This window comes from Chinchilla lanigera, unplaced genomic scaffold (assembly GCF_000276665.1).
Source record: "Chinchilla lanigera isolate Chin_1 unplaced genomic scaffold, ChiLan1.0 scaffold00020, whole genome shotgun sequence".
NCBI lineage: Eukaryota > Metazoa > Chordata > Mammalia > Rodentia > Chinchillidae > Chinchilla > Chinchilla lanigera.
Genome location: NW_004955421.1, coordinates 17000857 through 17028356, shown reverse-complemented (window position 1 = coordinate 17028356; position 27500 = coordinate 17000857). Strand labels below are relative to the sequence as shown.

General features: G+C 39.8%; 1 protein-coding gene across 10 annotated transcripts in view; it reads right to left on the bottom strand.

Moving 5' to 3' along the window:
• Foxp1 (forkhead box P1) overlaps window positions 1-27500 on the bottom strand; it is a 480479-nt gene that overhangs the window by 47567 nt on the left and 405412 nt on the right. For all 10 annotated transcript variants that reach the window (XM_013513674.1, XM_013513677.1, XM_013513676.1 and 7 more), the window contains one exon: window positions 8128-8232. In XM_013513674.1, the coding sequence (XP_013369128.1) occupies window positions 8128-8232 (105 nt within the window). The remainder of the gene's footprint in view (window positions 1-8127; window positions 8233-27500) is intronic.

Genomic DNA, 27500 nt, shown 5'->3' with positions numbered 1-27500 from the left:
ACAACTAGCTAAATCTCTCAATTTAAATAAAATAATAATAATAAAAAAATGTAATGATACTTCACTCAAGAGTCAGAGCTTTTTACGAGACCTGTTGCCAATATTAGTGTCTTGGAATGATCTCATCTTTCATCCTGGCTAAATTCCAACACACAATTTCATTAACCCAGGTACCGCAGGTGATAAAACTCATTTTTCCCTAAAGAGACAGCTAAAAAGTACCAGTTATACATTTATGAAGTACCAGCAATCAAAATTATGGATTTTCTAAAAGGTTTTTAACTACTTTTATTGAAAGGAAAATCGCTGTCTCAGACTTTTGTGACACTATTGCTAATAATAAATTTTACCATTTAGACATGGCCATAATATGGTAGACAGTGTCAATAAAAGTATGAAGCAAAGATGATCCCTGTCTTTTAAGTAATGCCTTCTAATTACACACCGGAAATGACCATGTGAAATACCTATGCTAACTAATGGTTCTTTGAATAGAAGAACACGCAACAATATCTCTGCAGTGAAATACATGTATTGTATACACATTTGCAGCTATATGTAGAATTAACTGCAGAAGTAGGCATTCAAAAATATTTCTAATGCTTTCAAGATTACAAGAAAATTTAAATTTCATTTGCATTTCTAACTAAAATCTGTTTGTTGAAAAAAAAATATGTTCAAATGTTATTTGCTTTTTTTTGAGCAAAGTGGTGGCACTGGGCCTGTTATCCTTGGCAAACTTGTCTAAACTTTTCTAATATTTTATATATCACTAGAGGGCACTGTGGTATTTAGGCACTTTGACCTCTTCAAGTACCAGGGAAGGTCTTGAACTCCTGAGCAATGTCAGAAAGGTTAAAGAAGAAATGTTGAAAGGGGAAATTTTTTCATTTCAGGGTAACAGCCAATTTTTTATATTTCTAAAATTACTGAAAAATATATAAGTAGAAAAGTTAATTTCATAAGAGCATGGAGCTCATCTGGCAGTTTTCAAAGACTTGTCGCCTCAGATTTGATGGGGAGAAATGCATCCCCCATAATCCTGAGATTTAAATTCTGAGGCTGGGACTCGATTTGCATATACCCACAGATACAGCCAGTTTTTCCTTGTACCAGCGCTTGAGGTTCCTGTACTAACTAGTGGTAATTTCACTCCACAATATGCAGGCGAGCAAGCAAAAGCCATAAGTGGCTTTGAAACAATTTATGATATCCGGGCTCCTCCAACATGTATTAGCATATACCTGGTTTCTTTAACATACACTTTGTTTTTCCAAAACCACAAACATAGTTGCTTGAATTTCATGTGGAAGTGCTTAAGGGGCTGAAAGTTAACACCTTTGTGATCCATGCAGCCTCACGGTGGCTGTTAAACAAAAGCCTCTTTGTCGGGGCTTTCTCGAAATGTTTTCTTAACATGTTCCAAGTAGTTTTAGGCAGGGAACTAAAGTAAACAAGATGTTACCATGATAAAAACACTTGTGAAAACATTACAGGGCACACTTAGTAGTTTCTTTCACATAAAGCTCTTCACAGTTTTGAAAAGTAAAATTCACAGAAGAAAAAATTTTAAAGTGAATTACCAATGAAATGTTTTCTACTGTCTACAGCCCTTGACCTCTGTGAAAGGGTCAAAGTTCCATCTCTGGGTATTTTCTTTCAACGTTTTCCGTGTGTCTTCTGTTAGAGCACATACAAAATTTACTTTGGCTTTCATAAATTACATACAATCTGACTAACATGCAAAGGAATTTTTGTTTTGTTTGGTTTTGCATGGAGCTTTTCTCTGAGAAATAACTAAAAGGGAAAAAAAAAAAACCTCTTCAAATGGAATACTAAGCAAGGATACAAATTATACTTTTATTGGATGTTATGCAAGTTACAGCCTAAAAGAAACCTAGCTTGGGGATGCTGCTCAGTGATAGAATGCTTGCACACGAGGCATGGGGCTGGACTCCCAACACAGCAAACACAAGAAAAAAAGGAGAAAAAGAAAAATAAGGGAAATGGAGATATTTATCACAAGCACAGAAGATTCCGTGGTATTCCTTAAACTATATGCTGGTGTGACTTTATTACATTTTTTATTTTGAAGAGAATAAAAAAATTAACAAAATAACAACAACATAGACCAAAAACAAAACAACACAAAAACAATAAAAATGAAACAGGGTTTCCAAACAAAATGATAGGACTAAACACTGGTTGTTATAGTATATATTGTCATCTTCAACAAAGTTGCTCAGATTACCAGATGTAAGAATGCAAGATTGATCAAACCATTAAAGAGAATAAAAAATATAACAAAAAAAATTAGAAAGGATACAGAGTTTCACTGAACATGACGGTAAAGAATTCACCCACAGTTGTTATATTGCATACTGCTGTCTTCAAATTAGTTGTTCAGATTTGGTATGACTATATTCACATGGTCAGAATTTCCCACTTAAATCCACCTTGCCAAAGCATACGAGCAAAGAAAGAACTACAAATTATAAATCTATATTTTTACTGGTAAAGACCATCTCTTCAAACTTGTTTGAAAGGGAAAACACACTGACTCAATTAGGGAGAGGATGGAGTAACTCCAAGGAGCTTCACCTCTGGGGATGATACTGGGCTTGTTTTTGTTTTCCTGTTATCAGAGGATTCCAAGCAATGCAGGGCTCGGTGATTTCATTAGAGTTAGCATAAGCACCTGCTGGTATCAGTTAGAGCTAACAAACTCAGCAGTCACATGATAACTCATGGGTGATGGATTTTTAAAAAAAAGAAGAAAAGAAACTCAAACACTAAAACTGTGACCTGTTTTGAGAAGAAACGGGGATATAAACACATACAATAGCCTGGGGCCTCTCTGTTGGCTATGAGGGAAAGACAAGGCATGGTTATTTGTACAGTGTTTATCTCTGAAATCAAGGGCCCAGTGGTATAGCTCACCTTGGGAACGAACACTGCAGCATGATCACAGCTAAGTGTCAGGTCTCTGGTTTCCATGTACCAGCAGTTATGATATTTCTTCTTCAGTTGGGAAAAGAAAATGTGCCTTGTTTTTCAACCTGTGAGTTCCCCTCCCTTTCTTCTAGCCCTCTCTCTGTTAACAGTGGCCCTTTATTGTTAGGTGGGTGTTTTATCCTGAATAACTAATCTTGGCCTCTGTGACAGTTACATCTTTAGGGTACTGGAGCCAAAAAAGACCAGAAAATAGTTACCAGGCTAAGTTACTTTCCCTTCTGCTATGGAATCCAAAAACCCAAGTGAAGAACCTGCAACCAAAGAGGCAAGAAAACGCCTGTGGCTGGTGAATGAAATGACACGGTATGACCTGAATGTGTAGTCCCTCTAAATATGAATAAACTCGAGGGCTCCATGGATCCAAACTAACCTAATCCAACACAACAATGTCCAGAGACTGCAAGAAACATTTCTCAGCTAAAAATAGGGCATGACACCAAAAATGTGACCCTAGGCCAGAGGCCAGCAGACTGTAGTCCAAGGGACACAGCCATGCTCCTGCATTGTGGAGGGTCTATAACTGCTCTGGCGCTATGGCAGCAAAGATGAGTGGCTGTGACTGACACTGTATGTCCTGCAAAGCCTGAAATATGTGCTGTTTGCTTATAAGGGAAAAATTTTGCCTTTCTCTGCTCTGAGGGTTTTCCCCGTGTGGGACACGATGTAGGCAACTTATGGTGAAAAAAATTATTTTGGAAAACAGTCTCTTCCAACACATCAACGCTATGTAGAACCACAAACACTTCACTAAATATGTCAAAAATTTTTGGATATTTAAAATTACTGTTCCCTTTAAAATACACTTAGGGTTGGGAGTGCAGCTCAGTGGTACAGCACTGTCTAGCATGCACGGGGTCCTGGCTTCATGCTGCAGTACCATGCAAAGAAACAAACAAATTTAGATAGATAAGAAGTGTTAATACTTTGATAGTGTCTTGCATAGGCTCAGTGGGTTACATGCTGCACCTTTTAATTCTAACAACCTATTCATGTCCCAGGTTATAGGTGTTGACACTGAGGCTCAGAGAAGCTACATGACTAGCTCAAAGAACACTTTAACAGTAGTAAATGGCTTCACTCCTCAATCTGCCTTTCTCAAAAACTTTTTTTTACACCCACTATCTTAAGTAGAAAGGAAACCATTAGTGCAAAGTGGGCAGCATAGTACAGCAATTAAGAGTAGGTTCTCTCAAACGAGACCCTGAAAGCAGAGTTTGTTTTTTTTTGTTTTGTTTTTTTGTTTTTGTTTTTGTTTTTTTTTGGTTTTTCTCTGGTACCGGGAACCAAACTCACGACCTTGCGCTTGCCAGGCAGGTGCTTTGCCGATGAGCTAAATCCCCAGCCCCCTGAAAGCAGAGTTTGGATCCTTTTTTTTTTTTTTTGGATCTTGACTCTACCTTTTACTAGCTGTGCAATTTTGAGTAAGTCACTTAACCTATCTGTGCCTTAGTTTTCTTAACTGTTTGTTGGCAATGAAATTACAATATCAGCACAGTAAGATGACTGTGAGAATTAAATAAGTTAATATATGTGAGATATTAGAACTGTACCTATTTCATTATTCAATGTCAATTATAAACTACTACTAGAATAAAGTAAAATCAGGGGATAGAAAATAGGTGAAAAATATCTATGAAGCAAAATCTCAAAGCAACATTTCATTCTATTAAGTAAGAATCCAAGCACAATGATCTATTCCTGATATGCAACAATTAATCACTTCTAAGCTGGATGATGAAGCACATATCTATAATCCCAACACTCTGGGAGACTGAGGCAGGAGGATCACAAGCTCAAGCCCAGTCTGGGCAATCTAGGAAGTTAGGGAGTCTCTCTCTGATAATAATTAGTAAAAAAAAAGGGCTGAGGATGTAGCTCAGTGGGAAAGCCTTGGGTTCAGTCCCTAGCACTGGAATGAATGAATGAATGAATGAAAAAATGATGACGTTTAAACACAAGGTATAACTAAAGAGCAGACCCAGCAAGAAGCTGCTTTTGGAAACTACCAACCCAGTGATTTGAGAAGAAATAATTAAATGATCACTCTGAAAACAATGACCCCACAGTGATACTATTTGAAGAAGCCATGTGGTTTATACTGTATTAGAACCAAAAAAATTCAGTAGCTTCTTTCAATTCAAATCAACGCAGAAAGCCAACTGATGCCCCTTTAGGACCAAGCAGACATGTGGGAGATGTGAATCTACAAAATGACTAACTTACTTTGCAGTGCATTTGATGACATCCTGATATGTGAAGACATCTCTGAATTTCTAAGCTTTAAAAATCATGCTACAGAGGAGAAGTCAGAGCCTGAATTTGTTATAGACTACCAATCAATGTGTAACTCAGGAAAGCACCAAGAAAATACTGAGTGCTACAGGGTTTTCCCCCAAATTACCTAACATCTGCTCTCCCTTTTTTTGCTCAGAATACTCATTTTTACTTTCTGGGATGAAGTCTCTCACCGAGGACCTGAGCAGGTTTGTGTGGGCTGAGCAGTTCACTCTGCTGTGAGGTTAGCACGTGATGCAAGCCTGAAAACGTCACCATGACCAGCTCAAAACCAGAACACATGACTCAGTCTTAACCAGTAGCACTCTGCCAATGGCTCTTTCTGGAAACGGGAAAAGAGATGTACTGTGGAACTGGGGCATGTACATTTGTCCTCTTCAGTTCCACTTGGAAAGGGTCAGAAAGAAGAGAACACAAGACAGCAGGGACAATCACTTCTCCAATAATTTTACGCATCTAGATCCAGCTATGTCTGAAGCTACCTTTACCACTGGACTTCCTTGTTTCCAGGAGCTAATAAACATCCCTTACCTTTTTTTTTGTTTGCTTAAGCCAATTCATGATATATTTACACAACTTGCAAACAAACTTCTGAATACCATCTTCAGAAGAAATAAGTGCTAGGAAATAACCAAGCTTTCGTTCTGCCAGTTGACAGTGGGCATTCCAATTCCACTGAGCAAACAGGAACTGAGAACGTGTCACGCCATGTGCAAAACCACAGTAAATAACTGACAGGTGGTTTCCAATATAGGAGCCAGACGTGTAATATCCTAAGAGCAGAACAGGCCAGCTTGGGGTTGTTTATGGGGGTTGGGGAATGAACTCGGGGCCTGGAGCATGCTCAGCACATGTTCTATAACTGAACTATATCCCCAGCCCTTTTAAAATTTTATTTTGAAACATGGTCTCACTAGGTTGCCCAAGATGGCCTCAAACTTACAATCCCCCTCCTGGGCCTCTTGGAGCATCTTGGATTACAGGTATGGGTTACCACACCAGCCAATAGGCATTTTCAGAGGAATAAAGCCCAGGCTCTGATTCCAATGATCTTTAGACTATTTTCTTTTACTACTCACAGTAATTTGAAATTATCTTTTCCCTCCCTCTCTAGATCTGGAAATATCTCCATCTCTATGTATGTACATATGTAGCCATCCCTCTCTAGATCTGGAAATATCTGTCAGTCTGTCTATCTGCCTACCTACCTACCTATTTCTTGCCTTGAGAATTATTACAGTAGAAATAGTTTGACCATAACTGAAAATTTTAAATAGATCAAACTTGGAAACTTGGCTTTCCCTTTTCTCACTCCTCAGTTGATGCATGTCCTACAGAGCAATGACAGCAATTTACAGTTATGGAGGTTTTATAAAAATAAATATATTCGATAGATAAATCAGTAAGCTGTTTACCTAACACTGGTACAGAAGAACTCAAAAATTAAAAGTGGTTTCTGCCCAGTTCTTTTTCTCTCACTATATAAATACAATTTAGACAAAGATTCCATAATGAGTGATTAATACAGAAAACAATAATGTTAATCTGAATGTTAAAGATCACTGATGATTTTTTTTTAAAAAAGCATGTCAGCTCTCGTTTGTTGATACTGTATCTGAAACCAATTTTGGACATTTCTTTAAAAAAAATTTAGTTTTAAAATTTTTGAGGAAGTAGGATGCTCCTGGAATGTAATATTCAAAACAGGAAACTGAAATAGATTCATAAGCTTCTGGGCATCAATCAAAAACCTATATTCACCAAAACTGCTTGCAGGTAACATTCGATATATCTCTAAGGGTAACTTTATTACAGTATTTGTATCCAGATCCATCAAGACAGATATTGAGATTATTCTAACTATATAAAGAGCACACACAAAGCAAACTGCTTGTAAATCAGCCACCAGTTTCCCTGGGGCTAAAATGAGAACGCAAGCTTCAGAGAAAGGATCCCCAGCAACAACTTTGTAGATTATTACATACCCAGAGATGTAGAAGTTATACACATGCATATGTTTGACTACATAAGAAGTATTACATATAGTACACTTAATCCATAGCTAATGATTCAATATTTTAAATATAGGTACATGGTATCGGAAATGCAGAGCAGTTCTGTTTAAAGTTTTTCAACTACAGGCTGACACAGGTAAGGGAAACATTAAGATGTGATTTTAGTGTTCACTTCAGTTATGAGAAGATTAGCATATCATCTACTACTTAGAGACTTTTATCATTGTGATAGGCTCAAAGGGGATAACGCAAGATTTTGTCAGACTTTAACTGTAGAAATCAAGCCTCCTGCATTCTCCTTGTAAGAACAAGGATCTAAACACAAGTCAACACCAACAGAGAAAGATAAAAATGTAACTAATAGCTTTTCCTCAGTGTCCCTTTCTGGGTTTTACAACAAAGGGGCTCCAGCGCCGAGCAGCAGCTAACCAATAACTGATGCTGATTTTAAGGTTAGAGGGAGCGTGTACATCATTTACTTAATATCCATGGACATGAATAAAAGCAAAAACTAAATTATTTCAAATTGTTTAATCACTGTCACTCTGGAAAGTGGGTACACAGGTACACAGGTTTTTACTAAAGTTCTTACTGCCTTCAGGTGTAGGTGTCTTTTCCTTGAAAGAACAGCCCTTGACAAAATTTGGAACAATTCGCATGACAGTGTTCAGGGCTTGTGACTCAGAGGCCACGCTTAAAGGCTGGTGTGAAACACTGCACCAGAAAGGCATCAGGGAGCACAACCATGAGCCGCAGAAGGTGATGGCTATGTAAAGGAGATGACAAATAAAACCCTTCTTACTTTAGAAATGATGGGAAATCTTCACACACTGCTTCACAGCCTGGCCACTTGCATACACCATGTCCGTAGAGAGGATGGCTATGGGGGTGCTCCTCGTGGGACATACTGAAAAGAAAAACAGAGAAGACATGCAATCAATATGCTGCCAAGAACCATTCCACCAACCGGGGCAGAAACGCAGGAGCAGCTTCAGGCCCACTTGCAGACAGGACAAATCTCTCCTTGTCATTTCCCGTGGAATTTACTAATTAATTCTGCATTGTTTTTTGAAAGCAAGAGCTAAACTGTAAGAGCTAGAACATTATGTTCTCAACGCACTGAGGTATAATTACCTAAATGTTAGAAATGTACCTCTATGTATGAGAAGTGTTTGACAGGTTTTTGTTCCAGGCGAAGCTCGGTACTCAGCAGCAAAGAGCTCCTTCAGAAGCTACAACTTATTTAATCTACAAGATAAAGATTATACAATCTCTATTTGATTTTGGGGTTCTCTGGCTATGTTTTCTACCAATATGATACATTTTTTCTTCCTCTCATCCCCTAAAACTGCTTTCACATAACTGTATCTTTTTCACAAGTTCATTTTATCCAGAAAAGTATAGTACAATTAAACAGTAATTTAGACTAATAGTAACAAAAACAATTTAGCAAGACAAGTATATCCAAGTAAATGGTTAACTAAAAAAAAAAAAAAAAAGCTAACAGCGGCAGGAACGTTACATTCCTAAAATTACTCAAGAAAAAATGAGAGAAAACTTTGTGTGAGCAGGAATGGGTTAACGTGTCGACGGGGTTCCAATCAATACGGTAATGATTTGGCCACACAGATCCAAGTCATGGGATGCTTTGATCCGCACCATGTGGTGCTTGGGGAAGAGGCTCTGTTGCATTCCACGATGAACCATATTCTCAAATATTTTCTCTTAGGTCTCTGCATCTAGACTTCTTTCAGACAAATTATTTTTACAGTCGTTTCCATAGCCTTAGATTGTACTGAACAGAAACTAACGCTGAGACGTCTGCTTCCTGCTCAAGCACACTCCCTTCACAGGGAGGCTATTTCAAACCAACTCTGCCGCGTCTGCCTGACTTCGAACTTCAGGCTCAGTGAATGAACACACACACACACACACACACACACACACGCACGTGCGCGTGAGCATGCACCCCACCCCACCTATAGTTCGCATTACCATCAGGTTGAGTATTCATATATTTTATTGATTCACATTCTTAGAGCATACGTACACAAATGCCCCTTGTCCCTGACTTATAATTAATCCGCAGTGAGCACATTACGAACACTTTCGCTAAGGAGCATTTACAGTAAACACATATACACAGAATAACACCTTACCAAAGATGATTAGATTCCCTATGACATTTAAATGATTTCGCTGGAAATCTAATATAATTTGAAAATAACGATGAGCTATTTTGCCCTAAAAGAGAAAGTAAATACTGCATGGGAACTCAAAGCAAAATGAAATAAAACTGAAAAATAACTTGTAAAAGTACTAGGAAATGCCTCTCTTACAAGGAAAGAATAAAACCAGTGACCTAAGGCAGCAATAGTGAGACCTACAAAGCCTGATGGTAAGAGGATATTCTCTAATCAGTTAAGGGGTAAAATTCCACTGAACCCAAGGAAAGAAGTACTAAACACTCATGTTCCTCTTCCAGTTTGTGAATGAATAAAGCAGATGTGATGTAAAAATACAATTTTAAAAATCTACTGACAGTATTAGAAAAAACACAATACTTTTAACAGTATTACAATTCTCACACATGCTGGGAGGTGAGAAAATCATTTAAAAAAAACTCTGAAAATCTTTCAATTGACAGTTGAAGAAGAACAGAAAAAAAAAAAAAACTCCTAGCCTTAATTATTTTCTTTAGCAACTTAATTAAGAATGAAGTATTCTTGTGATAAATATTTTGTTATGATAGAGAACACTGAAAAGGGAAAAAAAATGCCCTTACATACATATAAACACATGTACTTTTGACAAATTAAGGCATGAAGATTAATATTATTCTTTTACATTTAAATCTGTAAATAATTCCTCAGGTTATCAGTTTGTCTGTGAAAACTTTATTTAATGATGACTACTAGCCCATCACATTAGCTCCAGTTATTTGCCCAAATAAATCTAGCTATTCCTCTATTTTGTACATTGCAACTCCCTTCGTTTCTTGTATGTGTAAGTAAAGTGAGAAGTAAAATTTATCATGATAAGCATCTCCTATACTACCACCACTTTCTATCAGAAGATGTACTCAGGGTAATGAACAGCAGATTTAAAATTCACTAGGAATACTGGTATCAAGTTGCTGTTCAGAAATGCTACTTGCCAAGTGCAGTACAAGCTCTTGTATGTATTTTGTGGTATTCTTCAATTTGGAGGCCAGGAGCGTCAACTACTTAGAATACAAAAGTATTACAACTAGTTAACAATTACAAATGGTAACTTTAATATGGTTCTTGAGTTAAACTGGGTATTCAGAAAATAACACTCACTCACTGGAGGAATCAGTGACTAGAAATACAACAGTGCATCATTTAACATGATCTTTGCTTTCCTTTCTAATTTTGGTTCCCATGAAAGATCTAAGCCCTGAATAAACACTACGCTCCTCTGAGAGTTTATTCCTAGTTCAACTTGGTATCACTAAGGACAAGTGACAACTCACTTGGACCTCAGAAGGAAAACTGGTTGTACACAAAGCCTGAAGACCTACCAACCCCTCACACCAAGTATGTACCAACACACCAGAAGATCTCTCAAAACTTTACCATGAAAAGATCATATGCTCTTATTTTTACAAGTTCACATAACAGGCAGTTGGTTGCTAAAGAAAGTGATTCCCTGCCCCAACCACTCCATCCTGGCTTGTTATTACTGCTTGGCACATCCCCTCTTATGGATTATTTTCAACAGTGGAAACAAACTACATATACGGTTTTACCTGCATTTCATTTTTCTTGTATGACGGTATACTATTAATGTTTAATGGTCTGCAATACAGTGCCTGGCTTTGGAAGGAAAGAAAACAGGCTAGTGGTGGTGTCCTGGGAGAGTATCTCTGGAAAGACAACGAACTGACAGCTGTCACTTCTGGGGAGGGGTTCTGGGAGCCAGCAATGGCAAAGAAATGACTTAACACCATATCAGCTTTCATATCTTGGAAATTCTCACTTTATGTACTGTAGGAATTTTCTGACATGCAAGTGCTGACTTTCTGCACACAGTGGAAACAAATGAGGACTATGCAGGACTTGACTTTCGGCCTGCCATTTGCCGTGACGGCAGTGCGGCGAAAGTCACGTGCCTGCTGCATGCGTGGCTGAGTCTCGCTTCCGGCCATCCAGGCCTTCGGGATGCAGCGCCATTGCAGAGCCCAGCTGCACCTGTGAATGGGAGCTTTTCTGTTTCATCAAAGGGGAACAAGATTTACATTCTTGTTGCCTTTTGGCTTAGGCCGAAAAGCACAAGAAGGCAGTACCAACTGAGGAAAACAGTGTTTTTTAACTTGAATTAATTTAGCGCCGTGTGTATAGAAGGAAGAATAGTGGGCAAAAGAGCTGATGGTGAGAAAAAGCTGTGTGCCCGGTGGTGTACACGAGCAAGTCAGGGGCCGCTCGCTAGTGTGGCACCGGAAGACATCTAACGGCCTATCAAGGTCAGTGACCAATAAAGATGCGTTTGGCTTTTAAGGAATTTCACTGTGCTTGCCCCAAAATCAAACTTTTAAAATTTTAGGGTCAATTGTTTAAAAAAGTGTTTATTACTATAAACTCCCAAGTTGAATATTCCCTGGGGCAGCAACAACTTATTCATTTCCATAATGCTACCTCCCACAAAGCATGGGCTCAATAAATGTTCGGTAGATTTATGAATGAACAGACAATAAATACATTGTTCTGTTTCACTGCAGTGTGGATATACATGCAATTAGTGTTTACCTCCTGAGAAAACATTCTTGTAGGTAAAGATCAGCATTACGCAAAGCCACAGCGGAAACTACTGTGAAGATACTTTCTATTATATGATTTTATCCTGAATATATGAAACACAGAGACATGCATTTGATAAGAGCCAGTTGATTTAAATTTGTCTTGATATGTAAAAATTAAATACAATTTTAATATGAGAATAGTGACAGTATTTCAGATTAGAGAGAATCATCTTGCCACAGAAAGCATAATTACATATAAATATGTGGTAATTCCTGGCATTACACAATACTAATAAATACACATATATCCAGTATGATGTGATGGTGGTGTTCTCGGTGACGTTTTTATAGCATATTTTTGTTCTACTTATTCTTTCTACACTGAAATGTCAGCCAGAGTCTTAGCTTCCACACTGACCTTGACCTTAGAGCAAATTTTATATGATGGTTAGGGGTCCTCAGTGGTGCCTTCCCTGTTACATTCCTAAGTTCACTATCTAACCTAAACATGAAACTACAATTATTAAATTAACCCGTAAAAGGATAACCTCTCAGTTTCGAATCTGCAGTCTTTAGTGACTCATGCTATTAGTCCTATGAACTAGAATCTTCTATGGTAACCAAGAGAAGAGGGATCTTTGAAGGAAATGAAGAGGACCATGTTACATCCCAAGACATTTCCTGCCAACTTGAATACCAGTTTTCCTTCAACTGCAGGCACAGTCTCATGTCTGTCTTCTATGTCTTCTGCTAATTTGTTTTTTCTCCTCTCCAATTTCGACTGTTCTCCTCCTCTTTAAAGTTCTGATTCATCTGCAGCAAAAGGTTATAGCCCTGCCGAGCCCCACCCCCACCCCAATCATAAACTACATTTTATCTCATTAGCGTGGTACCTGACCAATTAAGTTACGGGAGACTCTGTTGGTCATTCTCCAATCACTTGATACTGTGGAGTAGATTTTTTATTTAAATTCCACTGAATTGTACTTCCTATGTTGGACAGTACATACATAAGTGATTGTATAATTCAATGGTCTGAGCATCATAGAGCTGTGTAGCCACTGCTACAATAGAACACTTTTATCTCCCTTGCAAAGAAATCCTGAACCCATTAGCAGCTACTCCACATTTCCTGCCAACATCTAGCTCCAGCCACTCTCCAATCTATACTGCTCTGTCCCCAGTGAATCGTGTGGTAACTTGGTTAAAAATCAATTTTAACAGAACTGCAATGTTGGAACATTTTTTTAAAATCTCATTTTCTCTAGATTTCCCCTCAACATAATGTTTATCATTCTGAAAAGATTTTATACATTACATTAAAGTATAAAATAACTTTTAAGGTCAGATGGATGAGGGCAGAGTAAATTTTTAGTCTAAATAAAACCTTCGTAGCGAAACTTTTTAAAGAATGAGTGCCAGGGATAACTGTTTCCTAGATCCTGTCGACCCTCTGTGTGCTGAGAAGTCTCGGAATGTATTGTGCAGAATTCTCCGCTTAACACAGCAATGGAGTACAACTACCTTCAGGTGACAGGCAGTACTCTTTCTACATGGGGAGGGCAGGGAGCTCAGTGAATGAAGACCTAATCGTTGCAGTTGTGCTATACAACCAGGAACGCTGCAAGTCCTTCAACCGCTCTGACCTCTACTTCCTCATTTGAAAACTGAAGGGAACCACACAAGAGCTCCTCCCAGTGGTAAAGCCTCCAAGCTTCCGCCAAGGATATGCAGCTGAGATTGGCACCAGTGGCACAGCTGGTTACTGAAAAGTGAACATAAGTAGGTGCTTAATGAATATGAGTTAAAGGAACGCATGAGATTTATGCCTTCCAGTCAGAGGGATGGTGTCCTCCCTGCTGCCTGCTGCTATTCCTCTCGAATGCATTCCTCACCCAGGGGCAAATGCACCAAAAAGCATAACTAAACCGGCCACCCTCTGACTTAGAAGCTGTGCTGCCTCCCCGTCCCCCCACTGACCACCACCTTCATTCTCACCACTTAGGACTTTCCTCCAGCCAGCCACGTTTATGGAACTCCAACCCTGTGGTAAGCACTCAGGATGCTAAGGATGAAGACCACTCTGTTGACAAGCCACCTCTGCTCCCCTACTGCTGTTTATTACGTGTCCACATTGTTGGCCTCAAGCCCAAGCGTGCATGCTTCTTTACTTCCCCCAATAACACTGGAAGCCAGAGAACCCTCCCCTCCCAAGTCCGTCACAGCCTCTTGATTTTGTCTGGACAGAGACAGACCGCTCATTCCCAGCCCAACATTAATTAGAACAGATGCCTCAGGTTTCCAGAACACAGTTCTCTTGATGCAAAGTTTCACAACTATTATAGTAATAAAAAGTGTCTTACACTAAACCGTGATCACAATATGGGCAAGTGTCAGTACAAGCCACTATTATTTTAAAGCTTTTTCATTTATTCACTTAATTCTTTAATGACTACTTACACAAGAATAATCCTATGTTGTCTTTCTTTTCTCTCCACTTGTTAGTTCTTATTTCCCTGCCTGTTATTTTGTCACCATGTCCTACATTCAATGAGACTATAAGTTTCATGCTAGGGATTTTGTAGGTTTGCATATGGGAATATAAATTTGATTTAAGAACATTAATTAACAGTAATTATAAAACTATATCCAAAAATACAATCAGACTTCAGCTTTAAAATTAAATTTTCAAAAACTAAGTGATACCCAACATATGTGAAATGTGTAATACATCGCCGTGAATGAAACACTCAGCCACATAAAATGATACCACACGGGTGAGATGGCCTTTGAACCTGATCACAAATGACCTTATAAAGAGAACGAATGTAGACTCACAATTGTAACAGAGATGATTCCTTAAATTTCTAGCATAATTTTCCATTTCATTTCAGAGTTCATATTCTTGTGACTACTTCATACTTTCTTCTATCTCCTCAAAGTCAGCTGGAAGTTCAACCACAGTCTCTTGAAGAACATAAAACGCCAAGTTTGATACTGTAGCATCAAGAGGAAAGATCAATGAGATGCTGGGGAAATGACCTTTCTCTTTAACTGTCACAGAAAACACTTCTAGAAATAGATGGGTTTCTTATTTTGGTCCAAAGAGTTGCGAGACAACAGAGACATCATACTTCTAGCACAATGTCTTCATTTTTGCTTTTCATTCACTACAGAAAAAAATATATATACCTTATGTATTTATTTATTAATTGGGTTTCCCAAAGCAAGCTGACAATGGGTTCTATAATCCTACCACAAAGAGACAAGTGGTTTATTAAAGCCTTTAAAGGGTGTACACAGAGTGAATAAAGATGGAGTCCTCTACAAACTGTAACAAACATGCATGCTTCTCTCTCCTCTCTCATGCAGGGAATCCTTGACTCTCCTTCCCCAGAATGCTCATCATCTCAATTTTCTGCTGCTTTTCAAATCACGTTTAATTAGAGGATTTCACATTCCCTTGTGATATATTTATGAGTAAAACTTGCAATTGGAATGACTGTGAATTAGTCTATTAAGGCCCAGATTTGTGCTTTTAAACAATAACGGAGATTATTGCTATTATCTTTTCTCAATACTGTGCCTGGAGATGTGAGGACTACCTTAACCAACTTTACATCTGAAATAGAAGCATATTCTAACCATTTCTGACCAAAGTGTTTTTTTCCCCTTTCTTTCCTGAATGTTAAGCCATCCTGAAAGAAACGGCAGGGTAGCGTTTCTCTAATGGTCCTCAGGGCCCAGCCACTCCTGGTGGGCTGGATGAGTTTCAGTGGTGTATAAATATTCTCAATGTGCTAGTTGTGGATTCACGCACAAAATACTGGACTAGTGCAGTCAAAATTTTGACTAGTACATCAGAATCATGGTTTCTCAACAACTTTTCTTATAAAATCTAAGTCCATTTATGGAAACAATAATCAAATAATAGTAGTGGGTAGATGCAGATACGCTAGAAACATGATGAGAAGAGAAGGACTCAAAGAATGCTGATGCACCTCCGAGAGGGCTAAGGACACACAGCTTCCCTGTTCTCTGCAGTCCTTTGACAGTGCTTCTCAAACCTCATTATGGATATAAATCGCCTTGAGACCATTCTGACATGCAGATTCCAATTCATTCATTCTCGGGCAAAGCTCTAAGCTGTACATGTCTACAAAGACCCTCGGTGCCAGTGCTGTCTGGCAATGGACCACAGCTTGTCTACTAAGGATCCTGGGAAACTCCTTGTCTCTAACTGCCCTAGAAACGATGGTTGTATGTGAAGAAGCACTGGGGGAGTATACTTTTTATGAGCTGTGGATGGCTTTTTAGCAAGGTGGAGAGGGATAAATATGCAAACGGGTAGCACTGGGCAACTTCACAAAGAGCTATAACCTTATACAAAAGGAGGCAGGACCTGTGTCACTTAATAATTATAGATATAAATATTGGGGGTAAGGAAAAATGTTCAAATGGGAAAGTGAACAAGGCAAGGGGGACAGGGAAGAAGGGAAAAGAAGAAAAAGAAAATACAAGGAAAAACAGAAAACTTTTGTAAACAAGGAGGGGAAGAAAGGTTGAAGGAAGGGGACGGGAATGGGCAAAAAACGAAGAATCAAATATTATGCACAGGTACAAATTCTCTACGATGAATGTGATCATAACTATATATAAAGACAGGCATGGTGGCTGCATGCCTGAAATCCCAGCATTCTGGGGGCAGAGGCAAGAGGATCACAACCCAAAGTTCATCCTGGACAACTTGGTAAGGCCCTGTCTCAAAATAAAAAAGTGCTGGAGATGTAGCTCAATGCAAGGGCCCTGGGTTTAATGCCCAGTACTGTGAATTACACACACACACACACACACACACACACACACACACACACACATCTCTGATTTGGTTTTAAAACAAATATATAACAAACCAGGGAAGGCTGAAGGAAGTTAGCACAGGGAAAAGGTCGTTTTCTGTTTACCAATTTTACATTAGCAGAGACTTGTTGGGTAATCTGACCCATGAAAAATGTTTGCCAGATATTAAAATGACTAGGAATATTCCAGGATAAACAGTTCAATCAGTGGGTCTGGGAACATCTGAAAATTTCAGTCTTCAAACTCTAGGTCTGCTTTAGCTGTGCTCTGAGCCTGCTTCCTGTCTCTTGGCCTGCAAGTAGAGGATGTATATGCAGAAGGGCTGAGTTGTGAACACACATTTCAGGAAGGGAAGTGACCGTCTTGGATTTTCTATAGAAGCAGTTTGATCCACTTGGCATAGTATGTTCAGTCAAGGTCCTTTCCCTCCGGGAAATGATGGGATCCTATCAAAGTACCCTAACACGTGATGTGCACACACTAACAGCTGATCTGCAGAATGTCAAGTGGGGCAAGAATGCGTAGTTTTACACTTGATCTTAGCCAAAAGGCTGAAAGTGGTAAGAATGCATATTTTTAAAGACTTACATATTTAATTTGTATCAGAAAAAGTATATTTGGCATCAGTGACCTCTGATTTCTTCAGTTATCATTTTGATGATGAGACTCACTTTATATTAACCAAGAAGTGACTTGCTTTAAAGAAATAATCATACAAACAGAATAAGCACATAGTAAACCTCATGGCACTGGGACATCTCTTCAAATGACCCCAATTTGGGAAACATATACATCCAGAAGATCCAGCCTGTAGCTATATTATCTCATTAAGTTGACATAGCAAGGCTGAAGAGACACTTTCATTTGAATTTTCACTGGAGAAGGAAGAGCCTCCAGGTCATCCTAGACTTCAGGGACAAAGACCCGCAAAGGTCCCGACAGCACAGTATAGTGCAGTTCAGAACCTGTTATTCCAGATCTAGGTGTGTCCCATAAGCAGGCTGTCTATGTGACTTTACCAATTGTGAGAACCTCACAGTGGACAGCATGATAGAGAGTAGGCAGCTATTTTCATCACCAACCAAACCTCCCATATGCCCCATCTACTTTCCCAGCTACACTGGGCCAAATATGTCATCTTAATTCTCAGAAGCTAGGAGCACGGGTGAGCAGGACAATAAGCAGACAGCTGGAGCTGGAGACCCCGAGGCTGGCTGCTGTACTCGGATCGCAGTGCAGTCGCACACACAGTGCAGGTGATGACAAAGGCAGAATACCTATGTTTGCAAGGTGATGAGTGAAGGGATAAATACAGGAAAAGAGTAAGAAGCAGCAGAGCTCCAGCTTTTGTTCTGGATACCAGCAAGGGCCATTCTGAGTTGGTAACTAAGAGTCTGCCACTGCAGCATGGACCCTGGCATCTCACTAAGAAAACAGAATGCTTTCCAAAGAGTGGTGTGAGCAACTGTGTCAATACAGACGCAGGCACCACTAATCCAGAAGTTATTAACATCATTAACCAGGCATTCTCATTATGTCCATGCAAGCGTGTTTGCGCTGGTGAGTCACAAGTTCTATGTGGAACCTTGTCCATATGTTAGAGGAACAAACAATACCCCAGAAACCAAACAGCACAAATAAATTCCCAATATTAATCCTGACTTCACTCTCCCTACCCCCACAGTTCTGTATGGAAGTTAATGCAAGACTCTCCAGAGTTACATCATCCTCCCGAAGTAGAAGAATCAGGTACAAGGGGCAGATAAGAAAACAGGAGATGAAGTGATAAGTGAGCTAAAGATACAAAACCACTGGCTCAGAACTCCTGGGCCTTCACATTCCCTTTAGAATTACTCCCTACTTTGTGTCATTGCTTTGGATTCTCTGTAATACAAGGTTTTCATTGAAGTTTACTGGGTTAATTCAGCAGGTTTTTAAAGGCATCTACTTTGTTAAGTACTGTAGTGGGGTCCTAGATCACAGCCTCCAACCTGGGATACATACAATCCACAAGTGGATAGAATAACATTCAAATTCCTATATGCACGTATTAATATAACATACATATGTGTGTATGTGTATTTCTCACCCCTCTTAGCCTTGAATATTTTAGAACATGCATATATTAATAAATAGTAGAGACGCATTTTCAAAGTTTTTGAACTGATGGGGGTGAACAATCGAATATGTTTGGACATCACTGGCATCGACTGTGACCCATCAGGTTCTGCTGAACTCTGCGTAGTTCTCCAGCTGGGCAGAGAACAGTAACTGAGCAGATGACCAGAACATCGAGTGCTACAGGTCTTGATCTAGGCCTCTGTATTAGCAAGTGCTCAGCTGCTGAAACTATCAGAATGAGAGTAGAAAACCAAAGCACACACAAACACACAAAGAAAAAAAACTGAAAGAAAAAAACTTGAAAGACAAAACCTGAGCATTTACAAATGACTTACAAGCCATTGTGGGCATAGTTTATATTAGGCTGTAGTCTGGAGAATTTTTTTTTTCTGAAATGACAACCCTTGGGACTGAAACTAGGTTTTCCTAAACAATCGTAATTCTGATCACCTCTCTGCACCTTTGGACTTTAGAAGGGGTTGAATGCCACAATTTAAGAACAGCCACTGGTTCTCAAAGAGTAGTCTCTCAGAATTTGCTGAAAATACGTATTCTTGGGCCCCACCCTGGCTTACTGAACTGGAAACACTGAAGGTAGAACCCAGCAACTTGTACTCCAGCCAGTCCTCCAGGCCATTCTGATGCAAGTTCATTACCGACACCCACTCTTACTAGGAACATAACTGTTCTCCCCTTGTTTGAGCATATGCACGTATTGACAAAGGCTATCAGGAACTCTTACGCACATGGGGATAATAACTCAAAGTTTGAGTTCTTGATTGCTGGCACATCACTTTCTTCTGAACATTTCAGCTGGTCTCTGTAGTGACATGTGGCACACCTACTGGTGGGGTGCAACAACGGACAAGGGAAACAACACTTTCCTTCATGGAGCTCAGTGCTAAAGAGTTTCATAAGAAGAGAGTGTATGTGTGTGTCCGTGTGTCCGTGTGTGTGTGTGTGTGTGTGTGTGTGTGTGTGTGTGTGTGTGAGAGAGAGAGAGAGAGAGAGAGAGAGAGAGAGTGAGAGAGACAGAGAGATCCACTATAATATGCCTGTACTCTCATTTTAAACAAATTCCATGCTGAATCCCAATTACCTGTATGCTATTGCTGCAATCATTACTCTGATTGCTGGGTACCTGTGACTACAAGCTTCCTCGGTGGGAAGAAGTCACCTTTTAATTCCCAGAAACTGCAGTGAGCATAAATATGTCTTCATTTGTCATTAAATAAATATATTTCATAAGCATTAACAATAAACATGCGTATTTATGGAGTACCTTCTATATGCCAGCAACTGAAACATATATTAACTCACTTAATCCTCATGGTTTAATCTATGAGGCACACCCAAACGAAATAAGTAGTGGCCTGCATTTCACAGCACAGCTACACAACTCAGCCACCCTCACACTAAATAAGGAATGGGCCATGAGGCAATAAAACATGTTCTAATTTTGCCTGTGCCCCAGGGCCTTTGCTTCTGTTGTGCCTTTTGCCAAGGGGGCTATTTCCTTTCCCGTTCATATCTGTTCAAGGGTCACCAAGAGGCTTTGCCAGACCAACTTGCCCAAACAGTAACCTTAGACCCACATAGTAACACTTGGATCCTTCCCTGTCCTTTTCTTCCTCCCTGGAACTTAACTCTCTTTATTATATATTTTCGCATTTGTTCTCCTTCTCTTCTACTGCAGTGTCAGCCCCACGAGGACAGACTTGGTCTGTAGAGCTCACGGTTGTAACACCAGGTATGCGGTTAATGCCTGCCATGCTTTGTGGAACGGACATGTGGTAGCACCGTTCCTGACTTCTCTTCTGCCTAAGAATACATCTTTTTTGGTAAACTCGGGACAAGTTCCCATTTATCCTTGTTCAGTTTCTTTTTATTTCTGTCTGTACCATCCTCTAATTTATTCAAACGCCACTGGATTATTCCAGCTCTTGGTGTCAATTTTTTTCTAATTAAAGTAAACTGCCATTTATTTCTCACACTGATCTTTAACACAAGACATCTTGTTCTTGTCATAAATATGACTCATAGAAAAATGTGAGTTGATAGAGGGGCTCATACATATCGGAATGTTTCCATTAATAGATACCACAGTAGCAATGTAACTGTAGTTGCCTGCCTACTTCCTAGGTCAATGGTTCTAAGTCTGGTGGAGTATTAGCCCTCTGGAGGTAGAATCAGCAAGAATTCCACTGGTTGGAAAACCACCCATTTGAAAGCAGATACCACAACATTTACAGAAATACTAGGTTTCTCTTTCTTCTTGCCATTATATTGCCCCAAACTCTTTCAACAGTCATGGTCAAAATGTAAAACACACTACACAAAAGATCTTTCAGGGTAACTGAAGTATTTTCTAAGAGAAAAAGAGATCTGCCTGCCAATAGACTAATTTCCTTGAAGACTATAAAAGAAATGAAACTCAAAGGTCATAAAAGCATGTCTATTTGTTTAAGGAAGTCTTGCAGGTAGTATAAATGTCATCAGCTACAGTTCCTATGGGGTCTGTTTGTTTACCAAACAAGAACACAAATAGTTACAGAAAAGCAGAACAACATTTGCCTACACTATATAAATGGAGAAAATGGAGAAGGCCTTGCCCGCTGGAGAATCCTCCCGAGTTCCTTTTAAGATGTCCTCACTTTCCATCTTACTCTCTGAGAAATCTGCTTTCCTGATTCCAAGACCCCTTTGCAGTTCTAACACCTCCACACAATGTCTTCCACGTAGATTTCTGAGGTTAATAATGATGTTGTTTTCCATTTCCTTTTTCATTTTAAGATTTAAAAAAAAATTAGCCTAGCAGCCATAATAAACAGTGAAAATATTTTCACAACTGAAAGTAAAAAATTAAAAAAAGAAAGAAAAGGACTGAAAGGGGTGCTGGGGATTTAGCTCAGCAGCACAGCACCTGCCTGACAAGCGCAAGGTCGTGAGTTCGATTCCTGGTACCAGAAAAAAAACAAAAAAAGAAAAAGAAACAAAAAAAAAGAAAAGGAATGAGAGGGGGAGGGAGGCACAGGCAGGCAGGCAGACACACACACAGACACACCACAGACACAGAGACACACACACACAGACACACACACAGGCCAACAACAACCAGTTGATGCAAGAGTTCTAGGACGAGCATACAGCCTTCAAATTGAATTACTCCATGAATTACCTGGAAAGGTCTGTGTATGTGTTTTTCACTGACTTCCTATAAATCTATATACTTCATATGCCAGAAAATTATACCCATCGAGTTAATCACATGCTTCTAAAGCTGAACGAGGGACAGAAAGAAACCAACAATGCTACCTGGCACATTTCTTCTTGGACCAGAGAATGTGTGAATGAGTGTGTGTGAGCACGTGCTTCTGATACGTATGCATGCTGCATGCAACTCAGATCTATGATGAAACACATTATACAAGGAGGGCGCCATGAGCAAAGACAGATTCCACACTACATTGACCACAGTCCCCACCCTGCACAGCCCCAGCTCCTTTCTGTGAATGGGACAGACTGCCATATGGACAAAGACACTGAACAAGCTGTACAACTCTTGGTGACACGTGCCCAGGGGATTGTCCCATATGAACACCACCTGGGCTGTGGCAATTGTGCTCTGTATGTGTGGTGGCACCCAGGAGCCCATCAGGATGTTATTTTTGAGTACACACAAAAAGGAAAATTACAGTTCAGAGAATTCTCTGGCTAGCATATCTGTTGCTCAATTCCCGAAATAGTTTCCCAAAGGAACGGTTATCTTCTTTATTCACACAGGCAAAAGTGACAAGCTGGAACACATATTAACAATTTCCCTTTGTGAGCTCCCACTATTGTTTTAATGACGAGAGTATACTTTCTAATATACTTAGGCCTTGACTGATTACAAAAGGGGGTGGAATAAAGAACTTTAGGAATGCTGTACATGCGTAATGCACTCATTTGCATTACCCTATGAGACAGGCAGCAGAAGTAGCTCTCCTGCAAAGACCTACAGAGCCAGGCTAGAAGGGAAGACCTGTACAGAAACCAGTGCAAGAAAGAATAGGGTGGGAGTGTGCTACATAAAAGCATCTTTGGAAATCCTGAAGAAAAGAAATATAGCATTCATGTAAGCCTTCAGTGGTAGTCTTTCCCCTTTGGTCCAGTCACTGGCTTAGGAATACGGGACTTTTAGTTGTCATGTACACAGAAATAGAGTAACATGGGGCCGGGGATCTAGCTCAGTGGCACAAGAACCTGCCTGGTAAGTACAAGGTCCTGAGTTTGATTCCCAGCTCCCAGCCCTGCCCCCCAAAAAAAAGAAAAAAAAAAGAAAAGAAATAGAGTAACACTAGGACTTTTCCAAACGACATGGTCTTTAGGATGGAGACTCTTGGCTTCCTTTTCTACTTCGGGCTCCAATACCCACCAAAGAAAATTTCTATTCATTTGATCCAACTAATAAAGGTGTACATTTTAATAGGAACCTTTTATAGAGATAAAAGTGAAACCCAGTACAATGAGCAATGCCAACTTTCCCCAAAGGCTGCTTCACACTCTTCCCTGGCCATACGTTTTTCTTCACACCCTTGATCTACAATAAACATAAAAAATCCTAATGCATGTTTCAGGGGAGGGTTCCAAAGTCCTTCAATCCACATGCAAAAACCTACAAAATGGCAGGGTAACCACAGAATTGGTAGAAAACTGTATGGGTAGCAGTAGCTCATAAGAAAAGAACGCCTCCAAGATCAAAGAGACTGGGGGCTTGAACAGTATCTGCAGTAGAGAATCTGGAACATACTATATAAAATAACCTATGGTGGAGATGCAGATTATGGACCAGTGATGGCCAACCTTTTAGAGACAAGTGCCCAAACTGTAACGCCAAACCCACTTATTTACTGCAAAGCGTCAACACTGTAATTAAACCTGAACACGGAGGATTTAGTTCAGAAAAAAATCAACTCATACATTAACATCTTTTATCTTAAAAGAAAAATAACACACATGCCATAGGTTTGCCACCAATGTTATAGACCATCCCAAGGAAAAATATTTTTTTTAAATCAACCAAATTTAAGAGAAACTTCTAAAATGAAATGATTCTTCAGACCAATGATATCATTTTATTAGAAAGCATTTATCATTTAAGCACAATAAATAGGAAAAGATTTATAGAGTCTAATGATGCTGCGTTATGGTAAAAGGCACTTTACTGAAGTAAGCTACAACAGCTGTTAGAGAGTAATGGTTGAGTTTTTTTCTTTTAATCACTCCACAAAGCGAACAGTCAAGAAAACTCGTAAACCTTCCCTTATGGCATGCCAACATTTTAAAGATTTTTCTCTCCTTGCCCTACCTGACTGTATGAAGGACAGGTAGTGATGCGGTACCATGCCGCAGCGCCCGGACAGCCTCCTTACCCTTTCTTTCTTCTAAGGCCCAAAAGCAAGTGGTTACAAGCAATGACAAACCAGATCATGGTTCTTCAGATTATGGTGGCTGCCAAACACCTAAAAGCAGGTTTAGGGTCCAGAGTGACAATTAGTGCCTCTGGGCTTACGTCTGACACAAAGAGCACTGTTTTGCCCTAAATAAGTTACTTCTCTACAAATAGACACGGTGTAGCAGACGGCCACCATTTATATTTTAGGCCTCTACAGTTCACCATACCACTTCTTGGCCCCATACCCGACAAGACACACGCAGCCTCCTTTCTGTGTCTAGCCTCCTGGCATTCCTCCTTGCAGAATGGTAAAGGAAAGGATGAAAGAGAAGGAACAACAGGGACTTTCTTGGGGTTCTGTCTAAATTATGGTTGAATGGACAGGTCTTGCAATAGGCTACAACCACTGGAGGATATGGCCTGATCTGCATTCCTAAGCTTTACCCACTTACCCGCTGGAGTGTCTAATCAAAGTTCCAGACTGGAGCAACATGATTTTGATAAGCAGCCCCCTCTCCCTCCAGGGGACCACAAAAATATGACAGCCACCTGAAGGGCCTAAGGATCAGGAAGACGTTTGGATCTAACCCCTGCATTGTTAGTCACTATCAATGTGATTTCTGCAAGTTATAAAATCTTTCTGGGCTCCAGCTATACCACTTGTATAAAGAGGACAGTAAGCTACAGGGTTCCTATAAAGGTGAAATGGGAAAATAAGTTTCAAGTCCTACGTCAAGTTCTCTCTGTGTGTCAGGGCTCACACAAAGTAATTGTTACATAAATGTCAGCAGCTTATCATCACCACCGTATGTCAGTTTCTGATTTCCTAGGCAAGAGAAAAACAGAATCTTAAAGAGGTTATCCCACTTGCCTGTGATCACTAAGCCACGGAATGAACCCCAACTCAAGTCTTAGAGTGGCTGTTAAGGACAGGGAGCCAGAGGGCTGGTCCTTTCACCAATGCAGCTTCTACTGAAGGCCTCCATGAGCATGGCAAGCCACTTGTTTTGTGGACTGTGTCCGAGAGGTTAATCAAATTTTGGGGGGGTGGTTTGGATTATTTCCAACGATGTCATAAGCTGGGTGAACTGAACATGTTTGCTGCACTGCTTCTTAAGCTTGAATGTGCACACCAACCGTCCTGGGCATCTTCTCACAGCATCGATGCTAATTCAGTAAGTCTGGGTGGGGCCTGAGACCTGGAGACTCTCACAAGAAGTGGCATCAAGTCATGGCAGAGCTGCTGCTCTACAACCTTTGAGTAGCAAGAACCTGGGGTATATATGACAACTATGACTTCCCACACACTATCCAGAACCAAGGAATCCAAGTATTAATTTGAGAGGCCTGGAAGTCAGCCTATTTCACAAACTCCCACCAACAACACCATTGGGAAATCTGTGAAACAGTGCTCTGAGGGTTAAGGTCAGGAGCTACCTAGCAAGGTGTGGTGGCACACACTATAACTGCAGCACTCTGGGAGGATGAGGCAGAAGGATTTCAAGCTCAATATATCCATTTAGCAAGACCTTATCTTAAAGTAAAAAAAAAAAAACATACACAAAAAAAACGGGCTGAGAATGTAGCTCATTGCAAAAGTCCTGGGTTCAACTCCGAGTCTCTAGTACTACAAAAGCAAAAACACAACAGAAAAAAACAAGAAAATAAGAAAAGAGGGTAAATACTTTCATTGTCACAGTCCATATGGTTTCTGTTGTACCCACTCCAGCCTGCCACTGTACTGTGTAAGTAGTCACAACGTATAGATCATGAACCCACCTGTGTCCTAATAAAACTTCATCTACAAAAGTAAGCATGGACCAGGTTTGGCTACTGAGTCATGGTATGCTGACCTCTGTTAGAGATCATTTAAATGCCTCAACACATTGTGGTAGGCTGTGGTGAAAGTCTTCAAGACAACCTGAGACAATTAGGTTGCATGTTCTTCAAAATGTTCTAATAAAAAAGGATCTAAGATAACTAGTTTGCTCAGTGCTTCAAATCAAAAGAAATATAAAACTAATTAGTACTGGCTTCTGACAAAGAAGAAAAGTGAAACAAGGAAAAATGATTCCCAATAATAGGAACTAGAATTTGCTGCTGAAATTTCTGGCTTTGCAGGCCTAAATATGAGTTTGAAGATACTGAAAAGTAAAAGGTTTGTATATCTAGAACAGCCCTAAAAACAAACTTCTTAAATTTTATCAATAAACCAAGAGCACCAACATTTATTCATCAGTGTACAATTTTGTTAAAGAGAAAAAGAATTAAAATACCAGGCATGTCCACATTTCGAAGTTCCTTGCTTTTTGAAAATACCAGGGCCCATAAACACAAATGTTATTGTTATACAGTCAGATACATGGCAATATGTCAAAAGGCAAGAAATCAAAACCAGACAATGTGTATCAACTAGAACTGTTCAAAAGTAGACTAGCCAAGCAAAAACTTTTAGGAGTTATACGAAGGCAGACGCCAACCGTAGACTGAAGAGAACGCAGGCCCCTGGGATACACAGAGCTATGCCAATACATAGAAATGAGAATGAGGGAGGGATGCAGTGAATGGATCAAAGGCAGGACAGAGCTTACAGGGACAAGGGCCCAGCCTGGGTCACCTGTCTCTAACGAAAATATGATAGCCTCAAAGAAAGCAGAAGGCAGCATAACCACATTCTTTGCAGAGTTCATAAAACCTCTTTCACTATGTGCTTAATAAAACACTGGAACAAATATGTAGAAGAAGTATGAACCAGAGGAATATTCAAGTAATAAATTATCTATTAATGGTTGAAGTGAAGTAAAGAAGGTGAGAAAGATCAGAAAATAAGGCATTATTTCTAACTGGGACCACAGAAGGCAGGTGGAGCAGAAGAGCGAGCATAAAATGCACTCAATGGGGAAATGCCGAATGAGGTAGAACCTAAAGCGACAGCATTGTTTTGCACTTGCCTGTGTACAAATCCTGTGTGTGTGTGTGTGTGTGTGTGTGTGTG